The sequence below is a fragment of the Pinus tabuliformis genome, chromosome X (assembly GCF_031772625.1).
Source record: "Pinus tabuliformis cultivar Carrire ecotype Pingquan chromosome X, CPIR1, whole genome shotgun sequence".
Taxonomy (NCBI): domain Eukaryota; kingdom Viridiplantae; phylum Streptophyta; class Pinopsida; order Pinales; family Pinaceae; genus Pinus; species Pinus tabuliformis.
The window spans coordinates 1,628,819,859-1,628,844,109 of NC_142308.1; the positions used below are offsets into that span (position 1 = coordinate 1,628,819,859).

The following is a 24,251-nucleotide window of genomic DNA, read 5'->3' on the forward strand; positions in this document are numbered from 1 at the left end:
GACATGGATGATCATTCTATGGTGTTGGGGCTGGACTTTATGGAGCTTGCACAAGCCATACCAATGGTGGACCGGGACATTCTCTTGATCACAGCTGAAGGGAAGACCATGATGGTACCGATGAATAGAAGAAGTTGCTTGGGGTATAGACCAAGGATGGCTTCTATGACTTTGTATCCCAAAGATCCAAATGTGAAGCATGAGGATGTGGAGCAAAGAGGACTTGGGAGTGTGACTCAAACAACGAAGGAAAGGAAGTTGGTTGACTTCATTGCAAGGGCTGGAAAGAAGAATGAAGGAAGTGAGAAGACAACCTCACGAACATGGAGACACTTGTTGGGAGCATCTTCTACTGATGATCTTCACAATGGAGTTGCAAGTGAAGGGAGCCCGAGTGCTACTTCAGAGGCAGTGGTTGATGAGGATTATGGAGGTAGAGATCCTGCTGGGATAGTGGACTTTTGTAGATATGCTATGGGCATATATGACTTTCAGTTGACAAAGGACAAGCTAGGTGAGCTTGGATGTACATGTGAGGAGATTGAAGCTGTGCATAGATACTTGAGGACACAACATCAATCTGACACATGGGTGGATGAGAGTCAGGGAGGAAACTTCCTGGCCTTCCTTTCTCTATAGATAACCTCGGAGGAAGGTTGGTGTGGAGGCCTTGGTAGGAAGGAACCGCACCAACTTTACAAGGGGCCTTGGAGGAGGCTTCTTTATGACAGGTGCAGACTTGGATGCAGATGGCCAGAAGTTGGGATGGAGTCTACATGGGTTGGACATCATGGACAACTAGAGTCATGGACATCAGGTTGGTTATACGGAGCATGTTGCAGATGGGATGAAGTTTCCATGGACCTGAGCATGGGATGATTGATAGATTCTTGATGAGTCTGAGATGTAGCAGAAGTCAGGGGAAGACTTGTGATGGCATAAGGATGTGCATTCTTATGGTTTGGGCGTATGGTTGGACTGATCACCCAACTAGTTCGAGTCATGAGGGGTACCAATGTGCAGAGATATGTTGGCATTAGTCAAGACATGGTAACACATACGTGTTGGCATCCGACAGGGAGACTACATGGAGGGAGGAAACATGATGAGGTCGACACGAGATGTTGCAGTGGAGATTGTGGCAGAGGGGTCGATGATCATGGATCGAGATGATATCTGATGAAGAGCATACCGTTGAGTTACATACCTTGATATGGTGAGTTTGGTGGCAGTTGGTCACTAAGTCGAGATATGATAGAGATGAGGCTCTACATATGTTGCAGGGATGTTTGCCTTATGTGGAGAAGTCGACATCATGGATGATGATGATCTTGGTGGATGGCTACTGGGATGGTATGTTGTCGAGGACGACAACGATTTCAGGTGGAGGAGGATGTAAGGCCTTCGGGCGATTGTGCGACGGGCGTCGGGCGAAGTTGCCGTGCACGAGGGTGCGGGCGCACGACAGACGCGCGACGAATGGAAGTGCGACGGGAGTGCGGAAGAAATGCGACGATAGGAGAGTGACTTGCGACACTTGCAAAATGAGCGTGGAACGAAAGGCGATTTATACCCAATGATGTGTGGGCGTTCATGAGGGCTGGCCGACGATACCATGGAGCGTTTGTGGGTGTGCAAGCCACACATTAGGGGGTCGGCTTAACAAGTGACCACCCCTTCACCCATGCGTATATATGGATGGCGCTTGGGATCATTTGGAATCACTTCACTCATTCAAACATAACATCTATGCAAGAGCAAGAAGAAGAGTGCGCAGTTTTGGTTGAGGAATGTGCATAGCTCATGCGCATTCGCTTGGAGATTGCGCAGGGTTGTTTCTTGGTTGATGGTTGGCAAGGTGTGCCGTATGTTGGGTGATGAACGTGCAGATTTGTGCAGGGCTTGAGGAGGAGTTCTAGGTGTCTCGGGTGAGCACCCTCCTACCGTGCAAGATTGGCACAAGTGTTGTAAAGGCAGTTCTATGCCTCGGTTGTAAATTTGACTAAGTATAGACTTGGAGTTTTGCCAAGTATACTTGATGATTGTATTATTGGAAAACTGATATAATATATTGTCGGGCAGACTCACATTACGGGGAGTTGCCCCTCCCCTTTATACTTGTTGCAATTGTTGATGTTCTTGTTATAATTGCATGATGATAATGAATGAGTATGGGCTTCATTAAGTATAAAGGATAATTGTATGTTTACTTGGTTGCGAAACACAAGCTAAGTAATGTTAATGTGAAAGTAGGCGTAGTCCACGAATGTTAGTATTGGTGAAAAGAAAGCGTTCAGTGGTGCTGCACCTTGCTACAAGCGGTTGGAAGACTACCGCAGGTGTAGGGGTGTGACACTTCCCTTCTAAGTCTAATATAATCACATAGAAATTAATAGATTGCCCTAAGAGAGACTCTACAAGAGGGAGATGTTGTCAAGTAACATTACATTTAAAAATAATAAAAAATACTTACATTAAGAAATTAAATAATAGTAATAACAAAACAAATAAATGTCATCCATAAATAAATTACTTCAATTTCCACCTTAATTTTACATCAACTTTATATATAGATAAATTAATTGAAAAAAGAAATTAATTTACCTTTTTAGAATGAGAGAGATGTAATTCTTGACTACTTAATATGTACTTAATGTGAAGTTGACAAACTAAATGTAAGAATAATATTATAGATATTATATGATGTGTAATTCATTCTATGTTAAGTTCACATATAATGTTTAAAATAAAAATATATTAATAACAAAATATTAGACACATATTAAATGGCACACTTTTATATCAAATTTACACAGATAAAAATAAAGTAATTTAATATATATATATATATATATATATATATATATATATAGACTATCCTATGTGTATATGTTTTCTACTTCTTAGGAAATATGAGGGCTTATTCATTAACATTTCAATGTGGAGAGCATGTCAATCATAAATAAATAAAAAATTTCAAAGTCATATATATATATATATATATATATATATATATATATATATATATATTTACAATATTTTATTATTGTTTACTCAAAGTCATCATAGATCTATTTTAATTCTGAGTCTACCAAAAACTTAGAGGAATCAAAGCTCTCAAAGTGCAAAAATTTCCTCAATTTTTTCTCTCAACAAAATCTGCATCTTGAGATATTTGATCCCTCTCTGGTTGATAGATCTCAAAGTAAAATAAATATATATTAATATACATAAATTAATACCACTATTTTTTTTAAATAAAAATAACAATAATAAATATATATCAACTAATTTTAATATAATTATGATAATAAATCAAATAAATCAATTTTTCTTTTTATTTTATATATATATATTTAAATCAATTTGTTACAATATAATCATCCATATGAATTCTTACTATGTCCCTCCAAAATTGACACAACTTTGTATTATAATACCAACGCTAATATATTAACAAGGTGCGTGGTACATCACACTCTAAATTATTATTATAAATTTTATTGCTTATGCCTTTTTTAATTTAAATTTTTATTCAATCCCATTAATAAATCAATATATAAAAACCCTTTGTTCTTCCCTTTTTTTCAAATTAAAAACCCATTGACGAAACAATCCAAAACCACCGGAGCACATGGCCTAAATGGCTAAAATTGAAGATATTGTTTGAAAAGTCGCATCATGGCTAATTTCCTGGATGATCTAGAAGACTCCTTATAACCACGTGTCGTCTGAAAACCGTGAAATGTTCAACTAATTTTCATATATTCAAAAGAATTACGCTGTGATATCATAAGCATAATTTCCAGAATCTAACACAAATATAATCCTAATGTCTCTGGTTAATGGGTAAATGTATAATTTGAATGGGGCTTAATGGTTAAAGTATGTGTTTTTTTAAGAGATAGCATGTTTAAATTTAGAGGAATAGATAGAGTAAGTATGTTTTCATAAATTTAACAATCAAATTATTGCGCAAAATAAATCCCTTGTCAAAAAGTAATAATAATCTACTATAATTAAAATAATTAATGTTTCCATCACCAAATTCTAAATAAGATTAAAAAAAATCAAATCCTTTACCCTTTAAGCTACCCTAATATAATCTCAATTCTACCCTAATATGATCTCAAATCTACCCTAATGTTAAATAATCGAAGCTTCTGAATGACCAGAAGCTGCACAAGTTCCGCCGTAGCAAAACTCTCAGTTTTAGAATCCTATACGATTCTCTGACTTTGACGTCAAACCATTCTGGACTCGTGAAATAAAAATCGCACAGTAACCATCACGTCACAGAATTCCAGATTTTTTAAAGAATTAATACGTATGGATGCCATTGGAGACGTACATGACTTTGGTTCGCTCTGTATGAAGCCCTTGGCTCTATAAATTCATATATTTGCATCCACAAAATCCGCACACACTATCTACTAGTCGACTGTAACAGTTAATTCTCTGAAGTTGGGGAATAAATGTTGCTGTGATCTCTTAATTTCACTTGAAAAGCGATATCGTTGCAGCAGAGCAGATCAGAACTGTAGATCAGATAGATTGTGCAGTGATACACATTTGTGGCACAAATAGTTTGATTTTGCTGTGTCCCAAAGAATTGGTGAAAATGTTTTGTGGAGGATCAGTGAGGCAGCCTGCAAAAAACTGCCTTTCCTTCATATGTGCTATCTTGCTTATGACGACTGTAATTTCAATCCGTCCACTTGATAAAGGTTTATTTCCCTATTTCTCTATTTATTTTCATCTTGTAGGGACTCAATTGTCTATATATTTTTATTGTTGTAAGCAGAACTTCGGCGAAAATCACATGAGGAAAGACAAAAGTCTTTCTTCATGTGATTTTCGTCGAAGTTCTGCTTACAACTATTATGGATCACAGAAGTCTCAATTCAATATTTTTATTGTGTTAGGATTGCGGCTTTTTATAATTTAGAAGAGATTTAAAAATAAACTAATAGACAAAATAGAAATTTCATCCATTTAACTATTATTTTATGTTTTATTCTTCTACAGGGAGACCGAGAAATTCCATTGTAGACTCAGAGTTATTATTTGTCAAAGAAGTATTGCCGATCGATGATGCTGTAAGTTTTATATACATTTTTAATAGACATTTGATAATGATCATAAATATTTGATTGTTTCAGTGTTTTTTTTTTTTGGGTGTGGATAGGCTTGACTTTGTCTTTGCTCAGGGTGCTTGTTACAGTTAAATAAAGTTCAGATAATAGACGGTGAAGAAGCGTGCCAGAAAAGTGAAGATGAAGAGGAGTGTTTGAATCGGCGAAGTTTAGCTGCACATACTGATTACATCTACACGCAGAACCACAACAACCCATAATCAAATACTCTTCATTCTTCGTGTTTAATTTGCATGTAAAATGCTAGTTTGATCACTAAGTCATGTATACCAATAGTTTCATTAGAAACGGCTGCCGTACATGCACACCAGAGAATTCTAATGTCTCTTGGAAATATATATAAGTTTCGACCATTGCAATTTCGCCTTGTAAAATATCTTATAGCACATGATGATTGGAATTCGATCCAACGCCATCTGAATTTCTTGACAGTTGCAATTTCGCCTTCTAAAATTCCTTAGAGAACATAATAACAAATACTTGTTACCAAAGCCTTGAGAGTCTTTCGGCCATTTTGCATTTTTCTATATTTTGGCTGGTTTTGTAAATGGCAATGACAATTGGCAGCAACCATTTTTAGCAGTACAACAGCAAATCGAAACTAGATTTTTCCTTACAGGGTGCAGATTTGTTTTTCGGGATCAAGGATAAGAATGCAAATGATATTTTGAGCAGGAGTACAATCTCCATTCCAGCCTATAAAACATTTCCTCCTACAACACATCAAACATTTAAGAACACAAATCTAGTCTTGTCATAAAAATTTTAATGAAAGAATGTATATTTAGTTTATGGGTTTGCGTAGTTTAGTTTTACTTTAGCAGGTGAAGTCGAGAGGTCTGGAGCCAAGAATCGTGGAAGAAATTCAGGTGGGCATATGAAAACAAGAATTACCTTCTGTTACAGTGAACTACTGCTCAAAAACTAGAGAGCGGTTAAAATGTGTAAAATTTCTATTTTTCACTGCAGTAAATGAGTTGAAGTCTGAGGTTTTAGTTTTGTAAATGTTTTAGTTGAACCGTGCTTTACTTTGTTTTACTGTGTTCTTACTGGGCACAAATTTCTGGGTTTTACACTTTGGTTTTTACTATCAGGTGAATTTTTTGTTTTCCCTACGCGTAGGTGTCAAAATTATATCCTCTACCTTTAGTTTTCCAAGTGGTATCTGAGGAAGAGGTTCAAGAAGCAAAGTTTTTAAGATGTCAAAGGTTGTTTGAAGGAAGATCTACCGGTGCATATTTACCAGTAAGGAGAAATTGTTCACAGTCAAATCGACAACATTACTGGTGCTTGAATAATAGACAACATTTTTTTGTAAATTTCTGTTAAGCTATGCCCTTTGCCTCTGTATATTAGTATATATTAATATACAAAGCCCTAACTAAAAGGAAAAAGAGGCAGTACATTCGTCAAAGATAGGAGAATCTCTTACACCTCTCTAAGGTAGCTCCTAAGAAATTTTGGAGGCAGATTCTAACTAGGAAGACTAAGGATAATAATAAAATTGCTCTTCACGATTGGAATTCCTATCTTAAAAAGCTTTATGAATCTCCAAATGTCATGGATAATTTGGAAACCCTTCAAGAAGTTTTCTCTTTAGAAGACATTAAGTTTGGGGTTAATCGCCTCACTAATGGGAAAGCTAAGGACATTGAAGGTTACCAAGCGGAAATCTTAAAAATTGGAGGTCCTGTCCTCATCCTCCACATCCACAAGCTTTTCAATCAAGCAATCAAGCAAGGGTTCCCTAAACCTTGGACTGAGAGCCTCATTATCCCTATTTTTAAAAGTGGGGATACAAATAACCCCTCTAATTATCGAACAATTATGATCAGCCCTCTCTTAGCCAAGTTATATGGTAGTATTTTGGAAAAGAAGTTAAGCATATGGCTTGAAAGTGAAGGTAAGCGGGCTAAAGGCCAAGCAGGTTTCAGAAGGCATCACTCAACAACAGACCACCTTGTTACGCTTAGGATCATTAAGGAGGAATGTCGTAATGATAAATCCAATTTATTTTGTTGCTTTGTGGACTTTAGAAAGGCTTTCGATACGGTTCCTAGATACAACCTTTGGAATAGATTAGAAGAGCTAAAGGTTCCTCTCGAGTTTAGAGCTGCCGCTATAAGGTTATACGAGAATGTAATTGCCAAGCTAAAGAGCAATGAAGGGTGTTCGAAAGATATTAAGTGTAACATCGGAGTTAAACAAGGTTGCCCCCTCTCCCCTACCCTATTTGGCATTTACATCGATAAGCTCGAAGGCTATTTAGAGGAAGCAGGATGTGATGGCACGATCTTAGCTAGGATAGTCGTCATCCTTCTTCTTTATGCTGACGATATTGTTCTTTTGGCAAGGTGCCCATCTGATCTTAATAAGCAACTCAGGCTTCTTAAGGATTTCTGCTCTACCATGGGTATGACTGTTAACACTGAGAAAACAAAAGTTATGATTATCAAATCCAAGAAGGACACTTACGCTAATTTTATGTATGACAATAATAACTTGGAGGAAGTGTATTCTTACAAGTACCTAGGAATTGATATTCATCACAAGCTCAACTGGAACCATAGCATTGAGAAAAAGATTAATGGGGGGTGGAAAGCTTACTTTGGTCTTGAAAATAATTGTAAAATAGCAATCCTTGTAATGTGGGATAAAAAGAAGTTCCTCTTTGAAACTTTAGTCACTCCTGTTAGCTTATATGGCTGTGAGGTTTGGGGTTGCAGCATCTCCAGAGAATCATGGAGAAAGATTGAGCAAATCCAGAAGCGTTTTATAACTTATAACCTGAAAATTAAAAGTAATACACCCTATCCTATTCTCCTTATAGAAGCAGGCCTTTCCCCTATTGAGAGCCTAGCTATGCTTAGGTTTCTGTTGTACAAGCACAAAATCAGTAACATAGACGATCATAGACTTCCTAAGCTAGCTTTAAATTCTAGCCAAAACCACCTAAGACTCAATCGAGGGTGGCATAAAGACACAAGGACCTGGTTAAACTATTGGGAGATCAACGAAAATGATGCATTGCAAAACATAAATAACATTAAAGATATTGTTACTTCTAAGTTCAAAGAAAAAATGTGGTGTGAGAAAGACTTAGCGGCTAAAAGAAAATTAAGTTATTATAAGAAGGTCATCAACCCCACCCTAATCTCTCTATTTTAACTAGCTCAAAGAAGAAAATTAATATAGCAAAGATTAGAACGAATTCTCATGAGCTCCATAGTGAAACAGGTCGTTGGGCAGTTCCTAAAACGCCATGGACGGAAAGGATCTGCCATATATGTGAGAATAGGAACATCGAGGATGAAAACCACTTCCTCTTAGAGTGCCCCACGTATAATCACATTAGATCTCAGTTTCACAATCTTTGTTATAATACTGACCTTCCTAGCCTTTTACAATGTCAAAATTATAGTGAGCTCGGGAGGCTTCTCTCCAAGCTTTTTGAGCATAGGAATAAAATCTTAAATCAAAATAGATAATTTGTTTCTTTAGGTCCGATAGACCATTATTTGGTCTCAGCGGACGTTAACCATAATTTTCATATTATTAATATATAATTAATAATTTATATAAACAATTAACAACTAATTCCTAACGACTAGTTTCTAATGGCTAATTCTGGTCCCTGATGCATCCTTGCTATTTATTCATTAAGATCTTTGGATTTTTTCACCTTTGTTGTGAGGATGAACCGCATTAGCGGGTTCGAAACATCCACCAAATCCTAATATTGTGAATTATTATTATTATTATAAGAAATTAGTATATGAGTTAAACATGTATTTACATTTAAGAAAAATATGTAACATCATTCTTATCCATGTAGATTCATGTACACTTCACCATGGAGATTCTTAATCTATAAATAGGCTTTGTTACAATATCATAACTCGAAACAATGGTCTATCATTAACACATCTCAAAAAGTCATAACTCATTTTATATGACAGTTGTTCATACACCATTTTTTATTAATCAATTTAATTAAAATGTAGAAAGATCATAACTACTTTTAAAACCAAGCTAGATCCATCTTAACTCCACATATACCAAGTGTCGAGAGACCAAATCTTTTTTCACTCTAAAAGAGGTTTGCATATAGGAGATTTAATCCCTCTCGAAACTTGGTAGAACTCGAGATAAGATGGATCTTGTCTTGTTTAATTATTAATAATTAATAATTTTATTATTTTATTTTATTTATTATTTTTTTTAATGTAATTTGACTGAATCAATATTTTTTAATTAATAAATATAATTATTAATTTTATTTTAGTTAAGTTATTTTTACTTTTATGTAATTTGATTGGCTCAGAATGTTTACATAACATAAAATACAAGACATTAGAACAACTCTTCCATACTGGGCCCGAGAGCACCTCTCGGTGCAATAAATCTCAGTTTTTAATCTACGACTAATATTAAGATTATTTGTAGGTTAAATCCCTACCATCGACATTATAATAATTGATAATGAAGTTAAAATTCTAGAAGCCCTATTCCAAATAAACATGCGTAATGACCCAATTATTAAGAAAATTGTAATTTTTATTATTGAAGTGATATATTTTAACTATATAAATAAAATGAATAATTTGAATCTTGTCACCAAAAGATCCCTCCTCGCCTCTTGGTATGTCTGCTTCTCCTTGATGAGATAAAATTTTGGAGGGGCCTTGACACCCTTCCATACACATGGGTGGGGTTGCTCTCTCTGGTTTATGGCATCCATCCCCATTATTGTCCCACCTCTTCTCACTATGCTTATATGAGGGAAGTATCATGAGCTTATCTTATCACTATCTACACATTAGGCCCCCATTTCTCCTGCCACTTGGCTATCAATTGTGGATAATCCTTTGTAGCATGATTTAATTACATGCAGTATGTATAGGCAGTACAAGGATTATGGCAATCTTAGGAAAGGTATTTAGCTTGTCCATAATTATAACATATGATAGGTCCTCTACTTTGCTCATAACCTCCTCATCCTCTTCCCAGTGGCCCTTTTCTTCTCCTAGGTGGGCCCAATCCTCTAACTGGTGGGTTGTAGTTCCTTGGCTCATAATATTGTGTGCCACAATCATTCCCCTCTACTTCCTATACGTGGAATGCATCAGATGTTATCTCATCCATTAACTCCAGTGTGTGGCATGTATGGATATCATGTCTGATGAATTGGAAAAGTCAGAAAGGTGTCCATATTGAACTTTGATACTTATACATCATGGGGCAGATGGTAAGAAAATTAATGAAAACTTGACATATCTCACACCACAGTCCTCTTCCTTGGGCTAGGAGATTCGTTTCTCCTAAAACCATGTAATCCATCAATGTGGGACATTCATTTCAGTGATGACCCTCCTTCTTGCAAATGGTGCATCACACCTCCTCTCATTTATCCATCCCTTTTGCTAGATCTTGAAATTTTAGGGTTAATGCAGTTAGCTATGGCTGTAAATGTGTCATGCCTACACTATTTTCTCCTCCTATTAGCGTAGACTCCAACCTCATGGCTATCTCTAGAGCTTTAGGCTGAGATGTTATCCTTTGTTGAGTCAAATGAATCCTGATGTGAAACAACAACATAGCTATGAACCTGTTGTAGTGGCTACAACCACCCTCTAAAATTTTTCCTTAGCTTCGTTTTGGAGCCTCCCTACCAACCTTTCATAGCCACATGTCTTTCTTCGTCAAGTACACAATATTCAGTGATTTTCTTGCCAAAAGACAGCCTGTCTATCAAATCTTGTTGCATTCCCCTCACAAACTGTTTCTCCGGACTTGGTCCAGCTACAGGCTGAGTAGCTCCCTCAAGAAATTGTGCAATTCTAGAGGGCAACCAGCCTTCCCTCCAAAAATTGCGCAATTCTGGAGGGCAACCTACTGGGCTCCAGAATTGTGCAAATATGCAAATCAAGCTTCATCCATAAAATTGCACAATTCCTCCCAGCAGAGCTGCTCAGCCCAGGAACTGCGCAATCCTGGGCAGCAGTCAGCTGCTTAACCCAGAAATTGCGTAAATATCCTAGGCATCCAACCCAGCTCCCTTCTAGAAATGCGCATTTTTCCCAGCAGTTGAGTAGGCTCTTGCATGTGTAGTTGGTTGACCAGTTCCACCCGGGACCAAGGAAACTTGACTTGCATGCATGGGTTGTTTTTTCCCGGAATAGCAAAAGGCAACATGTAAAAATCATCCCTCGATTCAAGGAGCTATTTTTAGTAGCTGGAGGTTACATGCAAAGATCATTTTAGAATCTTTCCTCCAAGTATCGCTCTTTCCTAAAATTGTGACATGCGCGTGATGAGCTTCAAACTTATTTATTCGATGCTTCAGAGCTCATTTTTTCACATCGATCTTGGAGCTCTAACATCTCACAACACATCTAGGACTCTTCAACACATCTAGCTCAACTATTCACAGGTAAGTGGTCTCAACTTGTCTTTTGTAGCATTTCTGTCGCTTTTTGTGTTTTCACTTGTGTGAGTGTTGTTTTCTTGATTTATTTGAACGCTTTTTGTCATTTACACACATAATAACTTGTACTAGCACCGTTTCAGTGTTCGTTAGTATCTCACTTTTGTCGCATGCATGAAATTGTTTTACACGAATGGTCACCGATTCAGCGACTTGCTTCACCCACATGCATAGTGTTCCATTTTATGAATCCTTCATTCACTCTTTGCACGCATGATCATTTTCTTCTAGTTACAATCATTATCGTCATGCATTCACTTTCAAATTTTCTTTCAATTGCCTGTCGGCGGGTCTGGGCAGCCTTGGCCCAGACTTTGCCTCACCAAGATAAAATTGTGCAATCCTGAGAGGTAAGGCTTTGTCTTCCCCTCAAGAAATGCACATTTCTGCTCAGTAACTATCCTCCAATCCTTCTTTGTGCAATTCGGAGGGACAGTGACTGTTGGCCTAGAAAATTGTGCAATGCAGTCACAGAGCCTGCAACGATTTCTAGCTGAAATTATGCATTGCGCAATTCTAGCAGTCAACACTCAGCCTGGATTATGCATTGCACAATTCCAGTAGCTAGTCATGCCTCCCATATAGCCAAGACTACTTTTGCGCAAGTATGGTATCCAATCTCCCAGCCTCCCAGAATAAATTGCGCAACCCTTCCTAGTCAATCCCCAGGTATGTGTTATGTCATTCTTGAATTTTCTTTGGTTTTCACTAATGGATTTCTTGCCATGCATGTCACTTTGTCTCCAGATCTAGTAGGTGTTCATCTGCCTCTTAACAATTCAGGATCAATGGCCTCCAAGAGAGCATGATCAAAGGACACTGACAAAAGTGCAACTAGAGAAACAGTTGGGCCAGTTTCTGCAGGTCTACCGGTATATGAAGATACCAAGTTGATTCTAGACAAGGAAATCAAGCTGAAATGACAAGAGGTCAATGATGGATTTTCAGGCACATTTGGGGAAGACCTCAAAGACCGCTAGGTATACCTGAACATCCACAAGTCTGTCTTGTACCGGATTGCATGCAGATACCCCGCACTCCCATGTGCGGAAATGATACACTAGATCATCTCACACACTGATCCTGAGATGATGACCTTGAGCAGTGTCAGCGGGACAAAGATTGCAACCTTCAGGGCACATGATTATGATGAGATGTATGAGATGTCAGAGCTGTTAACTATCATGGAGACTCCATTCAGCTTACCCAGTAGCAATGCCAACTGCAAAGACATTCTAAAGAACTGGGTAAAGGAGCTGGCTAGATTCAGGATGACACTCAACCAGATCTACAAGACGAAGATACTCCGGAAGGCATATCAATATTTGGTCATATTTGCATGTCCACTGTATGGCTAAGAAAGCACGGAAACTTTCCCACAGAGTTGGGTGGTCATGTTGGACCAACTGGTCAGAGAAGGAAAATTATGCAACTGGTCCGACATGTTGGCTCATTAGCTAAAGGAACAGGTAGCAAGGGCTCGACAACCACCCAAAGGTATGCAAGAAAAAATCTACATGTCCGCCTACATCTTGGATGTAATCTGTGCCCGACAGGATTTCCTGGGCTTGAAGTGGGCATGGTCATTGATGGAGACTGTTGTGAACACTTATTCCAAATAAAGCTTCATAGGAGTTATCACACAGATACCCGATCATTTTTTCACCATGGTTTACAAGATGATATTTGAACAAGATCCACCCTGCATGTCAAAGGCAACAATGGATGCACTGATATACATAGCTAATTGGTATGCCTCACCGTCTGGCACCTTCATACATATGTACAATGCAAACAAGCCTCTGCATGTTCTACTGAAGTTTTCATTGGACATACTCGTCATGTATGAAGTAGCATATCACATCTCGGTAGGATTGATAGCTAGGATGCACTGGAAGAAGAAGGCACCTTGGCCCACTCTTCCACTGCACATCGGGTTATACGAGATCTGGAGTTTCAAGCATGCGGATGCTGAAGCAGAGCAGATGAAGAAGTATCGATTCGACCTCTAAAGTTACAATTCATATGACCCACATTGTCTTGTGAAAGATCACTGCACGAGAGTACAGTTCAACTAGATCCATGGGGCATGTCATGGGGTGAAGGAGGACCTATGGAGATATTATTACAACTCCTCCATACTCAATGAACCGGTCAGCTTCGCTGTGGAATGGTTAGCGAGGTAATGTGAAGCAACATCTTGGAGAGCACCAAAAGCAACAGCGGTAGTAGAGGTGAACATACGAGTGCGCGACAAGGGAAAGAGGAAGATTGTCGATCGCTTGGAGGAAAAGCAAAGCTGCAAGTTCTGAGCAGATCCACTTGTGGAGAAAGCAGCTATAGCCATAGAGGCAAAGAGGCACTAACACGACAAGAGAAATGTGCAAAGGCAGAGAGTGAAACAGAGAACGGGGGAAACAGAGAAGGAGCTGCATGAGTTGAAGGAGCAACTCCGAAAGGAATAGGAGTTGTACAAACAAGAGAGGGAAGTGTAGCAGTGACAGGTACAAGAGGGGGCGCAACATGTGCAGACGGATGAAACAATTCTTGTACAGGTAGTGGACTCATCATAATAGCTAGCATCAGGCAAACAGGGTGAACCATCACAGGAGCAGGACTTTGCTCAGGAGATAGATCGAGTGCTTGAATAAATTGATACATACATGGAGAAAAAAGAGTTAGAGCAGGACATTGACCTCATGCCTCACCACCAATAGGTCGACCCACCAACTTAAACACATCCAGAATATGAGAAAGTCCCAAGTGACTAAGGAGACACTGAGATCCTTAGAGATCAGCCAGAAAGAGAGATGCACAACATCTCATTCGACGAGTCTCAACATAGAGTTGTGCAATCCCGTAGAGTGTCAACTACGGAAGATCATACATCTCCTCCATAGTATGATGAATGAGTGATCGTGTCTGACGTGCACAAACATCTAGTAGCCTTGGCCGATGCTACTATAGCATATGCTGAAGCCAGTAGCTCAAGTGTCTACTTCCTGATAGCTGAGAATGAGCGAATGGCTAAGAAGCTATAGACGGCCAAGCAAGGAGGAGATTTGGTGACAACGTCCACCCGAGTAGAACTGAAGAAGGAAATACTAGATGAAGTATTGTCCCTTGACATAGTTATGCGGGTGTTTTATTCCAAGTTTGGTACCATGCATAAGGCAGTTGTCCATCTCAACGTATGGAAACAATGATGTGCTAGAAGAGCACGTATCTTATCGAACATGCATGCTGCTGTTGATTACATGCAAATATGGATGATGGGATACAAGCGAGACATGCTTCACTTGCCTAATGTGATGAAGCCTAGAGCGGTCGAGCTGAAGGCACGCATCCAGAGTCAGATCTGAAACTATGAAGAGCTCTCTCAGCTCATCACTAGTCTATAGGCTTCCCATGAGCGTGTATTCGAGAGTATGGATGTTGTGGTGCGCGCACATGCAATCCCATCTATTGGGACTCTCACCCAGGTGAAGACGGAGGCATAGGTCCGACTAGAGCTTGACTCATACTTTGATGATTTGATGTGCATAGCCACCAGCCGAGACTTGTCGATCAGTGCAAACACCATGCACAAGTATGTTGTTGGTCTAGCCATGTTGAAGACAATGATGCACATGCTTTCACATGAGTTGGGCAGAGGAGCTCGAGCAATGTACCCAGATGCTATGGAGGCCAGAGTTAGGTTCCAAAAATATGTCACCTTGGAGTACATAAACACCATCACAAACTACTGATCTTGGCATCGGTTTGCTACTATTGATCATCATGAGGATGTTGAAGAGTTGGATTTCCCATGGTTGTCTGAGTCATAGTGATGTCTTTCATGGCTTTCTCAAGCCATTTTTGTCTCACATGGGTACAGGCACATTGTAATGTAACATCTTGTCAAGTGTAAGTTCAAGTGTCGATAGTTGGATGTAACAGTCATAGAGTAGATGAAGAGTCATGAGGGTAGATGAACTATCACAAAGGGGAATGTCAAGGGCCACCCCACCCTTTGCTATAAATAGTCCCTCATAACTCATTGTAGAGGCTTTTGGTTAGCCAAGATTCTGATAGGACTATCTTAGAGAGAGCTTGGACAGTATTGTAACGAGCCTTGGATTCTCCACTGCACAAAGCTAGTATATCTCTTTGGAGGAGCAGGCGGTTGTGGCTGTAATGTTCCGCTATCGGAACTAGTGGTTGGACATGGATGTATTGTATGACTGGAACTTACACTTCTTAAGATAACAAGAGGTAGTAGGTTTCATGCATATGTTGTATTGTATTTTAGCTATCTGTTTACTCTAAATGATATATGTATTTGTTTGCTTGCACATGCATGTATAGCTATTTTGTGCATGTATGTATGAATCTTTATGAAATGTGTTGTTGGTTTAACCATCACTTTGGATTGCTAGCTAGCTTGCCTTCCATGTTGTGATGCATCCCTTCTCCTGTGTTTCCTTCTTAACTCTGTGCTATCACAGGTTTCCAAGGGGCACACTCATCTCAGCCCCATGTGTTAGAACCTCTCATGCACATTCCGTGGCTTACTGCATATGTCACACCCTTGCTACCAACAGAGTTATCTTACTTTCCTCTGTGCGAAATTGCAGTCAAGGCATTACCGTATGACCCACTACTGGGACTCCTACACTGAACGGTTTGAGGTATAATTGGGACTTCTTACTGGTGAGATCCCCTGACATGTTGGCGGGTCCAACAGCGTCAATAGAACCATTCCCAAAGCTATTTGTTAGGAATATAAAAGGTCAATGTATCCATTAATACTTTAAACCATTGATCAAAGTCCTGGACAAACTCACTAACATTCTGCCTACCTTACTTTATATCAGTAATGCAATACAACTCTAACTCAGGATTTTGAAAGTCCTTTAATAGTGCCTTCTTCATGTCTACCAAATTCCTCAATTATATAGGAAGCACAATGGCCTTATACTTCATATACCATGTTAGTGCATAGTTTCGTAAGGTTGTCTCCAACTGTGAGATATTGATTCAATCATCTATAACTTGCTTCATTGTCTAGACCACCTCACATATGAACCAATGCTTCTCAGGATCCTCTATCCCAGTTTAATGAAAGACTGGCAGTCTTAATGTGGTGTTGAAAGTAACCTTTAGTTGTCAAGCTAGACTTTCTAATCCAAAGTTTAGTTTTTCCTTCATTGGTGATGTACCCTTTGGTGATCCTCGTAGTGATCTTCTTTCCTCTTCTTCTTTAACCTCTTCTTCCTCCCTACTAATACTACTTCCATTAATCAAAACATTACAAAATTTCTTTGTATGTACTGACTCTAAGGACTACAAGAAAATAGTAATAAAATGAAAGTTTCCATTTGCTATGGAAAATGCACATAGGGTTATGGGTTTGAGCTAGGGGATGGCCCAAATTTGGACAATGGGATGCATCGAATCTTCATGGTCGAGTTTATGTTCTTCCTCATTTATTCTTCTCTGAGTCTCATACTACTTGCCTCACTAATTCATCCTTTGTCTCTATCACTCCTTCCTCTTTCGGGCATTGAGGGCCCTCTTCGCAACACTCGACTCCACTCCTGGTGCAAGTCTTCCTCTCCTCTCTTCTCTACACCCTCTCTACTTTCCTTCCTTCTTTATACTCTTGTTGTTTTGAATCCTAACTATCATGCCTCCTTTGATTCTATATAACAAACTTATTTTAAGGTATTTGGTCGATAGTAGACTCTCACGCGAGTCTCTTTTTTATGCCAGAACTACACAAATACTTGGTTCTACTACAAATTATGTCATTTATGCTGATCATCACAGCCCTCCCCTATGCTTATGCATACATGTCTACCATCTTCGAAATGTTTGCATCATTTTCCCCTCGATGTTTCTTGGGTGACCTCTATTCCCTCTGTAGACCTTGTTCTTTCATAGAATCAGATAATGCTTAAGTCACAGGCCTTTTTCTTGTCATCTTTCTTGATTTTCACTGTAGAAATTTAACTTCCCAATAGTCCCAACTCTCCTTCTTCACACCTTACATCATCCCTTGTACATTCCTTGATTTAGGCAATCTTCTAGTCAATCCCTATCTCTTGAGTCTGCACAAAAGTTTACTTGCTACATGTAGGTAATGAATTTAGATATTAGCCAAATAGTCCCCATAAAAATTTTCTTTGGGTTGCACTATAGGATTGTGTAGCTTCCACCATGAATTCAATAATATAACCCCCTAGAACAATGTCCAACCAAAAAACAATAGCCTTGGATAACTTTTTCTTCACAAGATTTACCCTACTGACTAGACTTGACATCCACACACGTGGCTCTATTAGATTATAACTTCCTCATTTCTCTATCTATCTTTGCAACCACTCTCAGAAAATAAGAATAAATTGAACAAATATTTTTTCATGAAAGTCAGTATAAGGATACCTCTACAACCACTTCTCTAGAAAAATGTATTGATTCTATTATTGATCTATTGCAAACTCATACTACTTGTAGCTCAACCATTTATTTATATCTTCTTTCATTAATCTCCATATCCCTCCTTGACAAAAACTTCAAGTTACCGACAACGAAACTATATGTTGGCATGTGCAACAGTGACCCAGGGTTTAGGAATTGACGAACAAAATCCCTCCACACATTAGAAAATTCAACACCCACAAGAAGATGGGGTCTTACGCAAGGCATCATGATGGGATTGTAAGAAAAGGGGAGACAAAGACTATCTCATCATATAGAGAAATAATAATATTGTCACTTATACTTCCAATTATCTTCATTCATTAACAAAACATTGGAATTATATGCAACACATTAAAGAACATTAACATAATCATACATATGCAATATTTTATAAGGAATGACCCTTTGACCCTTTTATTTCATTAAAAATCACAAGTACAAGATATTTCACTAATTCAAAGGCTCAAGTTGTAAGTTTACATAGCCAAAAACTGAAAGTGAATGCCAAAAGCCTTTATCCAAACTTTTTATATCCTGCTCGAGTCATCTATCACCCTACTGCGCATTTCTACTACCCTATCAGGCTAATTCAATTTAGTTCACTAGGCTACCTCAGGTCCTGCCTGACCACATGCCCAAGTTCACTTGTATCAACTCCCTCACATTCTCCTTCATCTCTTGTAACTATTCCAAGTCCCATATGACTTTAAATGATCCAAGTTCGATGTCCCCTCTTCCATTATTTGTTTTTCTCCATATATATGGTTTGTCGCCACCTGCATGTGGTTCTCCACCATGTATTTTGGGTCAAATATCCCATTTGTGCCACACACTTTTGGTTGGGCTAGCTTGTCATTCTGCCTAAGAACGCACATGATGCACCTACTCAATCCACCATGTTGTTCCACTCCATTTGACCAAAATGACTTTAGTTGGTTGTTTGGTTGCTTGTTCCAATATTCACCCATCATTTGACCCACGATGCCACCAAGTCAACATGCTCATCTTACCTTTGGTTTTTCAACGCCTCCCTCTATAACATTGCAAGTCATGCAATATGTTCATCACATTTCTTGCAATAGTAGTGCCTGTAAAGTCACCTCATCTCACTAAGGCCTCTAGGGGTTCACCTTGGTGTACAAACAAGATGGGGGCGTGCCTTAGTTCCCTGGGGTCTAACATCCTCCCCCACCCTAATTCATTGCAGCCCCTGACGAACATGGGACTACTAACTGATGCTTCCTCTCATAAGCTCTCATCTTTTTCTCCCATCTCCATAAGGACTCATGGGTCTCCCATCCATTCTCCTTTGAAGCATCCTTCCATTTGGAAAATTACTAAGATTCAAAATATAACATAGATATAACTAATTATGCAATAAAAATACCCATATTCATCGCAGTGTAGATGGACTATGTCAAAGAAATTGAAAGACATACACATTACACACTAAAGAAGAGTAATACATTTTAACATTATTCATTAGCATTCCATTACACATGCATAGATGTAGATAAAAACATTTCACAAAAACTATCAAATTCATATTTTATTCATCGTAGCAAGATCTTCATTACACAACAACATGTAGATCCTTCCTTATGGAATCTACAACAATACACTTTCTCATAAATGCATCCTCGATTCTTATCAACCTCTCATTCTCTCTTACAATTACAATTACGAATCATCCCTTACATCGAAAGAATAACAAACTTCATTCTCAATAGTCATAAAAAATTCTAGAACATTCGAACAATAACTACTCATTTATTAGAACTTAACTGTCTGAAACCTCCTAAAATTTCTACTAATGTCATGGATCCGCGCATAACATACAAAGATCAACAACTAACTTTGTCATGAGGATCTAACAATAGTCATTAGAGGAAATTTTAGTGTAAAAGTGCCCAGGAAATTTTCATGTAATTTCCATGTCATAATATGTAAACCAATCAAAATCCTTTAAATTTAAAAAGAGGTACATGTAAACATTTTGGAGGGAAAAGAAGAAAAACATGTTTTTTTAGTTATATTTTTTGCTTATCTTCTTATAGGATTATTCAAATTTCAAGTGTAAACACTCACTGGATGTGGAATTAAATTTCACATCCAACGAGTACCCATTATGCATACTTTTTCGAAGATCCACATTGATAAAAATGAATATATATTAAAAACATGTTGAACACCTTTTTTTAATGTATCTTCATTTTTTATCAATGTGGGTCTTCGTAAAAGTATGCATAATGGGTACTTGTTGGATGATAAATATAATTCCACATCCAATGAGTGTCTACACTTGAAATTTGAATAATACTATGAGGAGATAAGCCAATAATACAATTAAGAAAAGTAGTTTTTTTGTTTTCCCTCCAAAATTAATAACTCGTTTTTTATTATTTTAACTATTAGTTTATTATTTTTTTAGGAGGCCACTTGTAGGCTGAATTTTCCTCTAATGTCAACAAGCTCTAACTAACTTCTTTGTAGCATCTTTATGTCATTTCATTGTGGTCCTTCCCCTAACATGATGTTCTTCATTATTTGCACTCTACAATATCCTATGCGGTCTTCTCATACTTAGCCAAAATTCCAAAACTTTGTAGAACTCTTATTTTGGTTACCCTCTACTCCAACACTACATAACAACCTTTGATACATATTGAAATGTTCTACATGGTAACTACTAAAAATAGAAGGATCACATGAAGGGTAGTAAATGTAGAAAAGGCAAGGGTAAGTAATGTGGATATACTCCAACAATTATTGGAACAAATATTTTGAAAATGTTATTAATATGGGTGTATGTATGACAATCGAAGAAAAATGGTTTTCATCTTCATCTCTTTTAGTGCCATAAGGACTACAAATTCTTTAACCCATGATGTTTTAGAAATTATCCAATGCAATATTCCACTATGGAGCATATCAGAGTTTGTCCTTATTTTAGCAATGTTGATTTTTTTTTAAGCTATTCTTTATTTTCTAGATTATGGTTAATCACCTCCTTATAATTGATCTAGATTGGATCATTATATTATTTCTGATTCATATTCATGCTTTTAGAGTGGAAACATTGGAGTAATCAACTCACAAGCCCATTTTTATCAATGGGTCATGGATTGAAAAAATTTAAGAAACTAATTGAACACTCAAAACATAATTGTATTATATTAAACATCACATATAAATACAATAATTATTGGTTCAAGATAGAAATTCTATATTAACCATACAATCAAATAGTTGAGAAAATATCTCAACCAAACACCTATGTAGGAGCTATATTAGTTGGACTAAATCTCTCATATCCAACTAATTAACAGTCACACAACAATTACATTTAATAATGAAGAACATCAATCAATATGTGCAAGATAAGTAGCACTTAAATATCCAAGTCCCCCCTTAATGAGTACTTGTATTTGATCTTCATGTATGAAAAGTCTTCATTAGCTTCTTTAAACATCTTTGAAATCACATAAAGAAAACTCCATCAAGTTTACTCATAACCCTTGTAAAGGTGTAGTCATCAAGCTAAATTCCCAAGTTCCACTCTTGAACTCCTGAATCACGTATCTCTAGAAGTCAATTACTGAATAATGTCCCAAGTTGTCACATAACCTCATGAGAATACCACTCCCACATCTTCAACAAATGAGGGATCCTTCCCTAGATCCACAACTGCCAAACTATCTAGACAACCATCCATATTGAGTTTTACACCACTCAATCTCTTAAATAGTTGCTTCAGACACAATCAATCACCTGTTTGTAATAACTGAACTATTAGTCATTCCCGTCTAGATACATAATGTATCTTGATTTATTTTGACAAAATGACCTTGTTATCTGATTTTGAAATTCATCATAAATTAATTTCTACAAAAAAACTTCTACAAAATCAAAATTGAGGGATGAAGTCAAACTCTTTTGGGTGGGTCATCGTAACAGAGATCCTCATTTTCACAAGCACAATTGAATATTAGATTGAGAAGAAGCACACTTTATTACATTTGAATTTCCTTATGTTTACTTGCTGCAAAGAGATAGACATAGACACCAATGAAATACCCTCAGAACATGTGAGTCCGCAGGGCATCTATCGTGGCTTCATTGGGTGAAAGTTCTATCTCAATTACTATTTTACCAATTTAAAATAAAGATATTCTTTTCCTAATCTTAACATGGATGCACGCTAATCAAATAAAGCAAGTGTTACCACACATGTTTGTTTCCCACAGATGACGCCACATCAAATTATTCTATGTAACTGCCCTATGCTTGAAAGGCACGCTCATCTTACTCAGCTCCAATGAACAACTTGATGTGGTGGTGAGCTTTGATGCCTTACATCCCTCTACTAACTTGGAAAGTGATGACTTGTCAAATTAGTGCCAGGGTCAAATTCATGTCAAATCGATCTTCACAGACCTCGACGACTCTCCAAGTTCAACCGCAATGGCCTAGACTAGTTAACGCCATAGTAAGCTTCAGTATTATATTAGTCGAGTATTAAATCAATCCATAAAATGTCACTTTCAGTGGTACTCTAACAACACAAAATCATTGAAAAACTAGAGCATTAGATTTGAGCACGAGAAGCAAAGAAGATCTCCGCACAAGAATTAGGCATAATTGAGATGAATTTAAATTTTCAAACTCACATGTTTTCAACTGGGTGCAAGATGTAGACATAACATAATTACACATGCTCATTGTTCAACATAGACACCTTGAAGTAGTACTTAACAATTTGATGGACAAACTAAAAACTAAAAAATAATATTATTGCACATACTACTCTTCCTATGTCCTTGAACTTCCCATGAGGGACTAGGGCCAGGCCCAGGGCCACATGGGCTTTGATACTAATTTGAGAAACTAATTGAACACTTAAAACATAATTGTATTTTATTAAACATCACATATAAATATAACAATTATTGGTTCAAGATAGAAATTCTATGTTAACCATACAATCAACTAGTTGAGAAAATATCTCAACCAAACACCAATACAAATCATATTTTAAACACAACAAATATCAATACGGGCTTCGATTTAATGCTTCAACTCCTCGTTATCAATTGGAATGGATACTTTCCTAGGCTCAGTGCATACATAACAATAGTGTGACTCTCAGTTTCTTTCCATGACCTTGCTTCAACGATCTCATAGGTTCAATCTTCAATATGCAACACAATGGTTGCTACACACTAGGAACAATTAGTTTTGTAAACACCACTCAATTAGAAGTGACAGCACACCATGCAACTGCAGCTTAGCTCATTTCACACAATATTCATGCTCAACTCAGGCCTCACGACCCTCGCTCTAATACCATATCAGAATAACAAACATACAAGGAAAAATATGAAGAAGGGTTGCAACTCTCAGGTGAGACAATCGAATTCACTCAAGAGACTGCAACACACACACTCTATTACATTTCATCAAGCCCGCAAACCATTACATATATAGGATTAGATTATTGTTGAAAAACTTGCTGGAATATAAGATTTGCTTACAAACCAAGTCTAATAAACGTTGAGTTATTAATCTCACTGTCTGCTAGGTGTCATCACATTTGATTCTGTTGTCTGGTAGGTGTCATAGACAGTTCAATTTTGTTGGCATTATGATATAGGTGTTTTCCTTGCTGGAAAATCACTCAGATGAAAGTTCACAGTGTAGCAGGTCAATAGCAAAGGATTGTAGATCAGACTCCAAAGAATAAAGAAAGAGAGGTATACGCTAGTTCACTTTGTCCAAGGCGTGTATACACGCGGTTTAATAGAACAAAAGTAGCGTATAATGTATACACACACTTTCACAGGAGGAAAAGCGCGTACATGTTGGAAAACCATGTTTTTGGTCCAAGGTATTTGATCCAAGGTATTTTGGTCCATGGTAATTGGTCTGAGGCATTTGGTCCAAGGTATTGACCCTTGGTATTGGGTCCAAGGTATTGGTCCAAGGTATTGAGAAAGGCCTAAGAGTATATAAGGAGGAGAAGATCATTAGGCCAAGGCGTGCAAACAATGAGATTCTAAGGAATACTTCTATCTGAAGTATATATTATGCTGCAGGGTTATGTTTGGGACTGGATCTGAAATTTTCATGTGCACCTTGAGTCC

The 24,251-nt window shown here is 37.7% G+C and overlaps 1 protein-coding gene across 2 annotated transcripts; it reads left to right on the plus strand.

Annotated features, from left to right (window-relative positions):
• Window positions 1-4,355: 4,355 nt before the first annotated feature.
• On the plus strand, window positions 4,356-5,530 carry LOC149146272 (putative phytosulfokines 4). 2 transcript variants are annotated; one of them, XM_089449585.1, is made up of 4 exons: window positions 4,356-4,467; window positions 4,608-4,727; window positions 5,029-5,099; window positions 5,225-5,530. In XM_089449585.1, exons 2-4 carry the CDS (start codon window positions 4,622-4,624, stop codon window positions 5,354-5,356), a joined length of 309 nt encoding a protein of 102 aa, XP_089305711.1. In that variant the 5' UTR covers window positions 4,356-4,467; window positions 4,608-4,621; the 3' UTR covers window positions 5,357-5,530. The 2 variants fall into 2 exon arrangements, with proteins under 2 accessions (XP_089305711.1, XP_089305710.1); XM_089449584.1 differs by lacking the exon at window positions 4,356-4,467 and having other exon boundaries at window positions 4,474-4,727.
• The last annotated feature ends 18,721 nt before the right edge of the window (window positions 5,531-24,251 follow it).

What these genes read in the sequence shown, in the direction of transcription:
- LOC149146272 (XM_089449585.1), top strand. Translation starts at nt 4,622, where the DNA reads ATGTTTTGTGGAGGATCAGTGAGGCAGCCTGCAAAAAACTGCCTTTCC. An exon ending in AATCCGTCCACTTGATAAAG is followed by an intron (nt 4,728 to 5,028) that starts GTTTATTTCCCT and finishes ATTCTTCTACAG; the next exon opens with GGAGACCGAGAAATTCCATT. An exon ending in TATTGCCGATCGATGATGCT is followed by an intron (nt 5,100 to 5,224) that starts GTAAGTTTTATA and finishes TGCTTGTTACAG; the next exon opens with TTAAATAAAGTTCAGATAAT.